General features: G+C 37.7%; 1 protein-coding gene across 1 annotated transcript in view; it reads left to right on the top strand.

Moving 5' to 3' along the window:
- The window catches only part of LOC144960840 (uncharacterized), a 26035-nt gene extending 14018 nt beyond the window's left edge, over nt 1–12017 (top strand). Inside the window, exons 4-5 of the mRNA XM_078894214.1 lie at nt 981–9986; nt 10945–12017. Coding sequence (XP_078750340.1) covers nt 981–9986; nt 10945–10964 — 9026 coding nt within the window. The 3' untranslated portion in view covers nt 10965–12017. The remainder of the gene's footprint in view (nt 1–980; nt 9987–10944) is intronic.
- Nucleotides 12018–13425: the final 1408 nt, after the last annotated feature.

The raw sequence follows: 13425 nt of genomic DNA, 5'->3' as shown, positions 1-13425 counted from the left end.
AACATCATAGTGCGTCTCCATCCTTCTTTTGTCATAATAATATTCTTAGCTTTCTGTGGTTTCTACTGCACCTTAAACTCCTCCTCTCCCCCCCCCCCCCTCCTTCCCCTCCCCCCCCCCCTCCAACCATCTAAGTGGTTGTGCATGACTCTTCATCCATCGATTAATCTTTATCTATCCTATTTCCTCCTTCATATATATATATATTTATATATATATATTATATATATATATATATATATATATATATATATATATATATATATATATATATATATATATATATATATATATATATATATATATATATACATATGAAGGAGGAAATATATATATATATATATATATATATATATACATATGAAGGAGGAAATATATATATATATATATATATATATATATATATATATATATATATATGCGTGTGTGTGTATCAAAATATATATATATATATATATATATATATACATAAATATATACTATAATATAATATAATATAAAAACGAAAACCAGGAAATGATAGTGCTCAACTTCTTAATAAAAGGAGCTATATATAAAATATTTCAAGTATAATTAATTATTCTTGAAATATTATATATACATACACACACATATATATATATATATATATATATATATATAATATATATATATATATATATATATATATGTGTGTGTATGTATATATAATATTTCAAGAATAATTAATTATACTTGAAATATTTTATATATAGCTCCTTTTATTAAGAAGTTGAGCACTATCATTTCCTGGTTTTCGTTTTTATATTATATTATATTATAGTATATATTTATGTATATATATATATATATATATATATATATATATATATATGTGTGTGTATGTGTATGTTTATGTTTGTCTGCGTGAGTGCTCTTGTGCATATGTGTGTATGTGTGTGAATATGTTAACCTTGAATTCTGAAATTTTATACCAAATGTCTTCTTCAACATTATTTCAGCCTCATATGGTGGAAGACGTGGTAGACATTTACAACCAAGAGGCTCGCTCAATGAGGGAGCGACCAGCCGACAACGTTACTTGCTTCAGCAGCTGCAAGAAAAAGAGCAGCAACAGTTACAACAACCAAGATTTAATGACAGAAGACGTCAACAGCCTCCACGAGTTCAACAACACGCTCTACAGCGTAACCAGCATACCTCAACAAACCACAGAGGGCAGCATCTACAGCATCAGATATTGGTACGTCAAGAAAATCAAAGACGACAACAGCAGCAACAGCAGCAACAACAGCAACAGCGGCAAAGGCTACAACTGCAACAGCAACGGCAAAATCAATTACAACAGCAACGACTTCGAAAGATGCAGGAAGAGCAATCCTTATTATTGGACGGAGTCCAAAGAACTGGTCAGAAAATTTCTAATTCACCACAATTCAGACAGCAACAAATACGTCACCAACCGCAGGAGCGACGTATATCTAGACATCGCATGGATGAAAAAAATGAATTCCCAGTTCCATCATCTGAAAACTACCTTCAACAACAACAACAAAACGAGCACAGACAACTCCGTAGGCAGGATCTTCTATCATTGTATAATCGGCAGTCTCCGGCGAACCCAATGGTATTTTCCAACGACCATGCTGAAACCAGTAAATATAGTTACGAACGCAATGCTGTAATTCCAGCGTCAAAAGATGCTCTCACGTTAAGAACACAACATCCAAGACTCAATGACGCTGTTCCTAACTCGCATGGTGTCAGAGAACCAATGCAAAATAATAGATATATCAAAGGTCAAATTCGAAATCAACCTCAAGAGCAGTATCAGTTAGGAAATGCTCAACAAATGCAACAAGTGCCTCAAGAAAACCACTCTTTTCTCAAAGAAACGTTATCTCTTCAAGAAGATAGAAAACAAAGCGACCTGTCGGACTTGTCGAAAATAAGACAAAGAAATTTAGAACAGCTTTTACAGCGGAGGCGTCAAGTTCAAGATATGATTGATAAATTAAGTAGGGACAACACGGCAGGAAGCAACAATAATCTACAACAGCCAGAGCACAACGCTTACATCGATAAAGATATGAGTTCAAATTTGCCTGGACATGGTGAGCAAACACAGTATTTGGGAAGCGCAAGGGGTGGTACAAATGAAGTGATTCTGCAACAATACCCTTATGGGACTGAATCTAATCGAGATGATGTTAGAATCGACAATGTTAATATTCAAAATAGATTGCAAGGGTTTCAAGGAAATCAACCTCTGACAAAACAACAGCTGGTACAAGGTGCTACCACCAGGCATCAGAATCCCAACATTTCAAATAATCAGATGGCTCAAACATCTCATAATGAACAGCATTACATAGATATGCTCCGTATTCAGCGTCAAAACCAAATTCGTCACACTCTACAGCAAGGGCAGCAAAATGATCAATGGGGGAATTATATTTTTTCACAACCTCAGCAAATACAGAACACATTAAATAACTCTCAGCAAGCTCAAGTTGCCTTTGACACTTTAAACATCAGAAACACTCAAACCTCTAATAATATCACGTCTCAAAGTGCACCCAAAATGACACTGGAAGGAACAGAAACCGAATTGAAAAACCCAAGACAAAGCCTATTAGGTAATAGTTCAACATTTTCAACCATTATCGGCACCTTTCCGATACAAACGACCTCAATTACACAACCAATTCCAACATCTCCTTCAATAAATTCCACTAAATCCCATACATTATTTGCCACAAACACGACACAAGTAAACCCAATGGAGAATACTTTTATCCAGGATACTCCTCAAACACTGACTGTTACAACAAAAGCGCCAATACCGAGCAGCGGAAGTAACACTTTAGGCAATCAAGAAGCAGCTCAACTGTCTCCAACAATAATACGTCTTTTCAACAGCACCATTCAGATTCCCCCTGATATTGAATCAAATCCCCTAAAGAAAGCAGTTTTTCTTGAAGTCATCTTCAAGGCAAAGGTGCAGGAAGAATTTAGAAGAATGCAACAAGAGCAGATAAAAAACAACCAAGCAACTGTAATAAATAAAAACCAAGGCTTAACAGTCAACAATATTAACAGTTTAAACACAAACCAAGCATCAGTCATAACGCCAATCAACATCTCGACTCCGGTAATCACGACCACTTCTACTCCTATCGCGACTACTATTCTTACAACCACAACACCCAAACCACCATTTTATAATGAAAATGTAACTCTAGATCCAGCAATCTATCTCACGTGGTCTTTGCCACATTTCTCCATTCAAGAACTCAAAGGAACAAACATAACAAACATTCTTGACAATCTGAAACAGATACACACTCAAGCCCTTCGCCATATTAGGAGAAATCGCGTAGAATCTTTCCGAACTTTCCTTATAGATAAATTAATACAAGACCCAAAAAGCATTATCATTGATTTGCCTAGCTCAGGAACTCAACAAAAATATTTCGAACGCGTTGATAAAGGACCCTCCGTTTTGATTAGAGAACTCGTCAGTGGTTTGATTAGAAATACAGATCCAACAGGAAACACTGATTTTGCAGGCAATTTGGTTAAAAGGCAAGCTGCTGAGTTTGAGCTAACTGAAGCAGAAGATCTCATTCCGGCCCTTAGATTTACATGGCTATTACCTAGAGGAAGCTACCCCAAAAACCCCTCGAAGATTATGGATTTTATAAGAGAACAATATGGAAATAAACAACGGCGCACTGAAACTGGCATACGTATTATTTCAAATAAAAAAATAGGAGTGGTTTTGCCAACTAAAAAACCAACAATACCTCTCACCGTGCAAAATAGTTGGCAAAACTTAAATGTAGTTAAACAGAATAGTCAGAATCAAAAATTGCGACAGACAAATGTTCAACTGCAAATGCGTCCAGGTCAAGAGCATAAACCAATAACGATTCCAACAAGACATAACAAACAGCAGATACAAGAACTTCAGCCACAGACACAGCACTCAAAACAACAACAACAACAACAACAACAACAACAACAACAACACAAGTATCCTCAGCAGCAACCGCTTAATCATTATCAGGAGCAAAATGCACAGCAACATCAAAGAATGAACGAAAGCATGAATATTCATCCTCAGTTTTTACACATCATTCAAACCGTAAAAACACTCTATCCTAATCTTCCACCAGAGCAGATGAAACCATTCTTACAAATTATGTTTCAAAAGTTTCAAACAACTATGTACTCCTCTATCATCAAACCAAACAACACATCCTTATACAACAACAACAACACCATGAGCAAGAATGGCAGCATTCACAACACCGGTAATATACCCAATAACAACAACAATTACAACGGAGGAGGCTCTAACACTAACAAATATCAACAAAGCACCGGAATACAACAGCTACATCAGCAACATCACCTTCAGAATCATCAAAACCTGCAACTACAAGACCAACGTAACTATCAACCAAAATCAAAACAACAACAACAACAACAATATCAACAGTCAGTGCAATATCATCAACAATCAAAACAACAATCGCATCAACAAAAACAACATTTGGGACAGCAGCAAATGCATCAACACCAACAAAATCAAATGCAAGAAAATCATCAACATAAACACGAACAGCAAAGACAACAACAACAACAACAACAAAAACAACAACAACAACAACAACACCAGAAGCAACATAAACAACAACAACAGCAACAACTACAACAACACTATGAACAACGACAACAATATCAACAACATCAACAACAACCACAACAAAATCAACAGCAACAGCAACATCAACAAAAACAACAACAACCACAACAACAACCACAACAACAATATCAACAACAACAACAACAACAACAACAATATCAACAACAACAACAATATCAACAACATCAACAACAACCACAACAAAATCAACAGCAACAGCAACATAAACAAAAACAACAACAGCAACAACAACAACCACAACAACAATATCAACAACAACAACAACAATATCAACAACATCAACAACAACCACAACAAAATCAACAGCAACAGCAACAAAAACAACAACAGCAACAACAACAACAACAACAACAACAGCAACAACAACAACCACAACAACAATATCAACAACAACAACAACAACAATATCAACAACATCAACAACAACCACAACAAAATCAACAGCAACACCACCACCACCAACAACAACAACAACAGCAACAACAACAACAACAACCACAACAACAATATCAACAACAACAACAATATCAACAACATCAACAACAACCACAACAAAATAAACACCAACGGCAACATCAACAAAAACAACAACAGCAACAACAACAACCTCAACAACAATATCAACAACAACAACAACAACAATATCAACAACATCAACAACAACCACAACAAAATCAACAACAACAACAACAACAACAACAACAACAACAACAACATTCACAACAACAATATCAACAACACCATCAACAACCACAACAAAATCAACAGCAACAGCAACATCAACAAAAACAACAGCAACAACAACAACAACAACAACAGCAGCAGCAGCAACAACAACAAGTACAACAAATACAACAACAACAACATCAACAAAAGCAACAACAACAAAATCAGGGGCAACAACAATTTCAGCAGAAACAGCAAAGAAGAACATTAAGCACCACACCACAGCCAAACACGTTCAATTCTATCCAAACCATCCAAGCTCTCCACCCACATCTTTCACAACAACAAATTCAACTATTTATACAGGCCATGTTGGCGACACCTCAACACATGTCAACGACCTACAGCACACATAACAATCAGCACGACAGTAATATAACTGACAAAAATGATACCAACAAGATCAACGCCACCCAAAACAATATCAATATTGATAACAAGAATAAAATTGGACATACGATTAACAACCAAATGAAAAGTAATGTGAATAGCAGTGTCGATTACTCTGCACTCAATACTATAAATGTGAATATAAGAAACACTACAGCAGAAAGACAAGGAAAGATTATACGATTAAAAGACAGACCGTTTAAAGAAAAAGTACAACCCATAGAAAACAAACTGCAGCCACGTGACATTGAACACGTGTTGAAACTACAACAGCCATTACAAATTGTAGACGGGCGGAATGATATAAAATCAAAAATCACCGACCACGATAATCAAGCATTTAATATGCAAGATGGTTTGCAAAATGTTACACCACCTGACCCACAGAACGTGGAAACTAATGCAAGAATACTGTCAAATCCTGTAGAGATATCACACCAAAAAGGCCATAAAATAGAGTATCATAATGCTCCACACATCACTGTCAATTCAAAACCCAATCTTTTGGCGCATAATATTGGGCAGCAAAATAATGAACAGCAAATAGAAAATCAATTTAATAGCTCCTTTAAATCTCAGGAAAACAGTATGAAACAGGGACAAAAATTTGATTTCATCTATAATCCTTCTCTGTTTACATCATCATCAATAATCAATCAACCTGCATTGTCAACTTCACCAATGCCGCCACTATTTCCCCATGTTAATCTTCCATCGATTTCGCCCTTCTTGTCAATGCCATCAGCATTGGTTTCGCCAACACCACATCCACTATCACACACCTTAACAACCAATCCACTGTTTTTCCAATTATCTCATTCATCGACACCAGCTTCGTTACTATCATGGCCGTTGCCTCCCATCATATCAGCTAACGACGATCAGTCAACATTATCATCATCATCATCATCATCATCATCATCATCATCAGCATCATCATCAGCAGCAGCAGCAGCAGCAGCAGCAGCAGCATCAGAAACTTTACCACCTCCTCCATCATCACCAACACAATTATCATTAGCAAGTCTAAGTCCTCCACCATCCCTTTCTCCTCAATTATCTCCCTTCTTTCCTTCTCTTTTCCAAAGTATATCCCTAGCCTCTAACCCCTTTGACAGTTGGGGATCCTTTAACTCCCCAAGCAATATGGGTAATACTGATGACAATAAGCCTGGATCTATAAATACAGAAAACAAAACCAACCAGATCCATCGACAAACAAACAAAGGGCAACAAGTGAAACAGAAACAAAATACTCCACCAAACCAACAACACCATGAAGAAGTCCACCCAAATAATCCACAGGAACAATTAATTATACAAGTTACCAGGCAACAGTACCAAGATAATCATCAGCAAAAAGAGCAACAGCCTCAATATCAAGATCAAAACTATCTACAGAACGAAATAGATCTGAAAAATCATCAAAATTATGAACAACAACAGCAGCAACAACAACAACAAAATCAACTAAACCAACAACCACTTAATTACCCGTTTCGTCTTGATCCGCAACCACTATCAAATCAACAACAAGCACATCAACAACAAAGCCTTGCTTCTGGCACGCTCGATACTCAAGAACAGCATCTAATACAGACACAGGAGCCAACCCCGTCGTCACCGTTACGACAACCCCAATCTGCCCTACAGGGAAATTCACTTTCTATGCAACATTCAGAGCAACATAGGGTTTATAAGAAAGCTACAAGTCTGAATGGAGACTCTGTAAGCGTTCAAAATATTCCATTACAACAAAAGCCACCACCAGCACCACCACCACCACCACCGCCATCATCATCATCAAAATCTGAATACAGTCTACAGGAAGATCCAAGCACCAGTATGCATAGTCTCCAAAATCAGACAGACACAAAAGCATTGGTCTACAACATGGAACCACAGCATGTAAATGAGTATGACTTAACAACACAAGCACCGCCGGCTACCAAAACAAAGATACAGCAGTATCAACAAAACCACCAACAATTCCCACAAACTACGCCATCTCTGTCGAAACATGAATTAGAAAATTCACACACAACACAACAACTTAAGCTTTCAAAACCAGCAGCGCAACTGTCTCAAGACAATGTAAATGAAGCGCAAAATGGCTTTCAGTATAATATGCAGAGCAACTTAGATGGACAACCAAATAGTTCATTTACATTACAAGAAGGCATGAAACATTCACCAACTTCACGGCCTTATCCTAATAACATGCAGAATTCAAACGCTAACAATCAACAACCCCAAAATAGCATCCAAATAGCACACCGTATCCCTTTACAACAAACAAATAACTTCAATCAGATACAAAATGAATTTCAAGTAAAAGAAAATAGTTTACATCAGTCAGAAAACAGTTACAATAATAAATCACTAAACAATCTTCAACAACAAGACAGAGATCAACAACGACAAAATAACTTTCAGACAGCACTAGACACACCTCAGGACCAACAGAGTGGATCACAAAATCCACATGATAATCTTCACGGAAAGCAGAATAATTTACAAGAATCACAAAATAGCCACCGGCAAAGACAAAATGTCTTTCAGGTGGCACAGAACGCCATTCAAACGACACCGGCTGCTTTTCAGCAACCGGAAAATAGTCCTCAACAACCAAAAACTCCTTTTCAGCAAAATAACAATGACATTCGACAAACGCAAAATACTTTTCACCTAGCACAAAATAACCCACAGCAAGCACAAACAGCTTTTCAGCACGAACACAATATCATTCAAGACCCAAAATATACTTTTCAACAAACACAAAACAACCATCAACAAATTCAAAATACAAACCAAGCACAAAGCAATCATCAGCAAAGCCAAAATACTTTTCAGCCGATAGAAAATTACTTCCAGCTTCCACTGACTACCCAAAATCCGCCACCGAACCGCCCAATCCTGCAGGCACCACAGATCATGCAGCATTCACCTCAGGTGCTGACACCTATATCCCAACATAGGAATATTGATAACAATCAACTGCAACAAAAAGATATTCATCTACAGCAGGATAATTATAGAGTCGTGGTCGCTGATGAAAAGTTCATCACAGGCAATATACACAACGTTCAAGACCAAAGAAATTACTTCTCTCACAATCCTAACAACCCTAACAATCATAACAATCATAACAATAATAATAACAATACCACTCAACACAATCAATATAACAATGACAACCGAAACCAACATTACAATTATAACTTCATTAGTCAGAACAGCAACAACAATAACAACCACCACCACTACCAACATCAAACCAACAACCACAACATAAATACCAATACCAACAACTACAATAACAATAATGACAGATATGACAATATATTTTCTTTGGATAGTCCTAATCCAGCTCCAACATTTAAATCAGAGACTAACTTTAACCAACAACAAAATTATCCTCAACAATATATCAATCCAGTTCCAAATTTCCAATACCCAATCCCAATTTTTCACTCCACATCAACTCCAAGAAAACAACAAATGCCCATTCCTGCGACAAGTCCTTGGCCCATTCTAAATCTCAACAATCGTAACAATTTCCCTAAACCGACACCAATGTATGACAGTCAGGACATACATAATCCAGTTTCTGGATACAGCTACCAACAAAACAACAACAACCCAATTGCACAGTTTAATAATAACAAAAATACAAACCCAAACACAGACTTTCAGCATTCCGCACTCAATCCATTTATGACATTTCTACAGCAAAATCCCATTATCATGTATATAAGTACAACTCCTCCGACCACGACGCCACGCCCTCTTTGCCCAACCCACCAATCAATGCAGTGCAAGCCAAGACGTGGCTCTGCGCGATTGGTTACATTTTGTAAAAGGCGTTGTGACGTCACTACCGGCTTGTGCGACAGCGGACTTTGCTCGTGCTCGTGTGGTGATGATGATGTTTTCAACCAGTCAAACCAAAAATCCTTCCAATCAACTAAGGCAAATAACCCAAAAAGTCAAATAGCTAAAACGTGGTCACCACAAAACAGTTTCATGCGGCCAAGCTACGCTGCCCCCCATAAGTTGTTCAAACCACGTCCCGTCACCAAACCAGCACTTACCTCCTATGGTCTGATGGTATCAATGGACAACCCAGAACTATCCACAATGACTCCGTACGGAGGTGAGAAAGAGGCGGACTAGTTAATCATCCTTATAGATAGTTCGAATATGACGTCACTCAGGTCTTTGTTATTGTTTTTTTGCCATGAGTAATGCTCACTGAACTGTATTAACCTGACTATAAACGTTCATGGATACACACAGTTTTGTGTGTTGGTCCGTTATACTTCCGGATGGCAATGTTATGAGCTTCTTAGCCAAGCGCATACTATCTATAGGTGACCAATCACATCAAAAGAGTTTTATATCGTGATGAATTTGATACCAACAATGGATTTAAAGGTTAAGAAGGCCAGAAATGTGAGAATTTAAATTGTTGTCTGTTTAAAATGTTATTTCTATTCTCCGTAGTAAATTTTACAAACCAGATCGATCAATTTAAATGACCCTCATTTTGCCCAAAAAAAGAGAGAAAAACTCCCCATTCTGAGACATTGAGAGGTCCCAGGTTTGAGAGTTTTTGCCCTGATAATTAATAATAGTTAAGATTAAGTGAGGAGAAAGAGAGAACGAGAGAGAGAGAGAGAGAGAGAGAGAGAGAGAGAGAGAGAGAGAGAGTTTTGTATTTTAAACCGAAAAATCGTAAATGTCCTGATTTCGGTATTTCTGTCTTGATTTCATTCAACCAGTCTTATTGTAGTCTGTTCCAAAATCAAACTGTCTTGAGTACATGGTTTACATAATATTATAATATTTGTGACCCCTCGTCTCAAAACGGTATTAAGTCGGGATGATTAAAATGCTGAACATGGAATTTGCAGCCAGAAATAGCATGCTTAAGTTGGGTTTATATGCTTTATAGAGGAGGAGGAATATCATGTTTTACTGTGCTAAATACCAATGTGTCATATTTTTGACCAGTCTAACTATAATTTGACTTTTTAGCATCAGGTCCATCCCGACATAATACCGTTTTGTGACGACGGGTCACATTTTGGCTTTTTTTTTTTCATTTCAAGATCCTTGGACAAGCGAGTGATGTTAAAAACGTTTTCAAGTACTATCGGAAGTGTAGAACCAATTCTTCTGGTGGCCTGGACTCAAACCTTTGGTAATAGGATTCAATAATCTGATGTCATGTCCGCCCAGCAATGAGTGAGCAGCATGGTACTAAACAAAGAAAATCGGTACTTTATATTCTTCATGCTGACTAGAACTTTTTTCACATGCCAAGTGATCAGAATATATTATATAAGTCACAACATGATCAGATTTATTCAATATGTGACCCATCGTCTCGAAACGGTATTACGTCGGAACGAACCAAATGCTTAAAAGCGGAATTAAATGTTAAACTGGTGAAAAATATAAATTGCTGGCATTAGAACCCAAAAATAAAAACGGGATCCGTTCTCCTCAATAAAACATACAAACTCAACATAAGCCTAATATTTCTTGCTATAAATTCAATTTTCAACAGCTTAACTATCCCGAACCGTTTTGAGGCAAAGGGTCACATATGTAACCTGTTCATTGTCACTCAACCGCAGGACTGATTGCATGCACACTTCCAAGCAGTTTGGAACCAGAAGAATAGAAGGGGTGACGTCACGACTTCTCTGCCCTATTCATATATTATTGTGTCGTTCGTTGGTTCAGTGGGACGGTGTCCGGTCTTGTCACAAAAGTTCGAGCGATATTAAGCGTGGTCAGTGGCGGGAAGGGTGACAGGGATTGTGTAAAATGCTGATCCCGATTTTGACCCCTTGAGAAAGGCGCCTATAATACATCGACTTACTCCACTCAGGTATGGATGAGCTGTAAATTAGCAGTGACGAATATGTGACCCATCGTCTCAAAACGGTATTATGTCTGAACGAACTATATGCTTGAAAGCCGAATTTAATGTTAAACTGGTCAAAAATATAAATTGTTGGCATTAGCACCCTGAAATATGGTAACCATTCTCCTCAATAAAGCATACAAACTCAACACAAGTCTGATATTTCTGGCTATAAATTCATTTTTCAACATTTTATGCAACCAGACTTAATACCGTTTTGGGACGAGACTGTTGGTACAACAAAAAAAAGACCGAACAGGCGACTGGTACTGTATTAAATGGCAATATGGCTTCATATAGCCTTCCAAGGGAATGATTGAACCTTGTGAAGTGCACCGGGCATGAAGCGGAAATGCTATACATAAATACCCACTTCATTACTTGGTGTTATCCACTCACTTTTCTGAATTGAATATCTTCTTCTTCTAGGTTCCATGCCTGGTCCAGGCTTCGGATACTGCATGAATTATCTCTCTCCATTCCTCCCTGTCTCTTGCTTTTTCAAACAGCTCTTGGATTGTTAGGTTGGTGAAGCCCTTCAGTTGGTCTATGAGTGTTTTTCTTTGTCTCCCCCGGGCGCGTTTACCAGGTATTTTTCCACAACTTGCCAGGTATTCCTTCTTATCTTTCCTTACTATGTGTCCGAAAAAGGATAGTTGTCGATCCACTATTAAGGGCATTAGTTTCCTTTGTTGGTATGTTTGTTTTAGCACTTCTTCGTTCGTTTTGTGTGCAGTATACGATATTCTCTGCATCCTTCTCAAGCACCACATTTCAAAAGCTTCAATGTTCTTTTGTGTTTCTGCATTTGTAGTCCAGCTTTCGCATCCGTATAACAAGATTGGCCACACGTAGCACGTCAAGACTCGGAATCTAATCCCGAACGACATCTGTTTGTTTTTCAAAATGTTTCCCAGGTCCATGAAGGCCTGTTTGGCTTGAGTTATTCTTGCTCGTATGTCTCGGTTACATCTTCCATCTGTTGTCACTATTGAACCTACCGGAGCATACTCAATGTCTCAATCGTTTCTATGTTATATGTTTGTGTTGAGAATATTGGCTATTCAGCTTAAATGCTGGCCAACTAACGTCGTGGCGTTTTTCTGTTGAACCCGTGACCTCGTGAAGTCAGGGAGAGAGGGCTCTAAATAAGACTAGGGTTAGAGGCGAACTTTTTTGGGATCGTGGATAGCTCATACGGTAGAGTCACACTCTCCCCGGCCAGGTGAAGTTGTCGTACCAGTAAGGTCGCGGGTTCGAGCCCCCATCGCCGCCGCGAAATTTGTATTCTCTATTGTCTTCGGGTTCTGGCACTTTCCTGCTCACTTCATTTCTTGTTGTCTACATACATGTTACTTACTTGTAATTTAAGTCTCATATGTGACCCATCGTCTCAAAATGGTATTATGTCGGAACGAATCAGATGTTTAAAAGCCGAATTAAATGTTAAACTGGTCAAAAATATAAATTGTTGGCATTAGCACCCTAAAAAAGGGTATCCATTCTCCTCAATAAAACATACAAACTCAACCCAAGTCTGATATTTCTGGCTGTAAATTCAATTTTCAATATCTTAACGAACCCGACTTAATACCGGTTTGAGGCGAAGGGTCACATATTTATGACAATGAATTAATTATCTAGCCTCTGAGTCATC

This window comes from Berghia stephanieae, chromosome 15, assembly GCF_034508935.2.
Source record: "Berghia stephanieae isolate SIO BIC M18660-M18661 chromosome 15, UCSD_Bste_1.3, whole genome shotgun sequence".
Lineage (NCBI taxonomy): Eukaryota > Metazoa > Mollusca > Gastropoda > Nudibranchia > Aeolidiidae > Berghia > Berghia stephanieae.
Note: the sequence above shows the minus strand (reverse complement) of the source record. Positions and strands in the feature narration are given on the sequence as shown.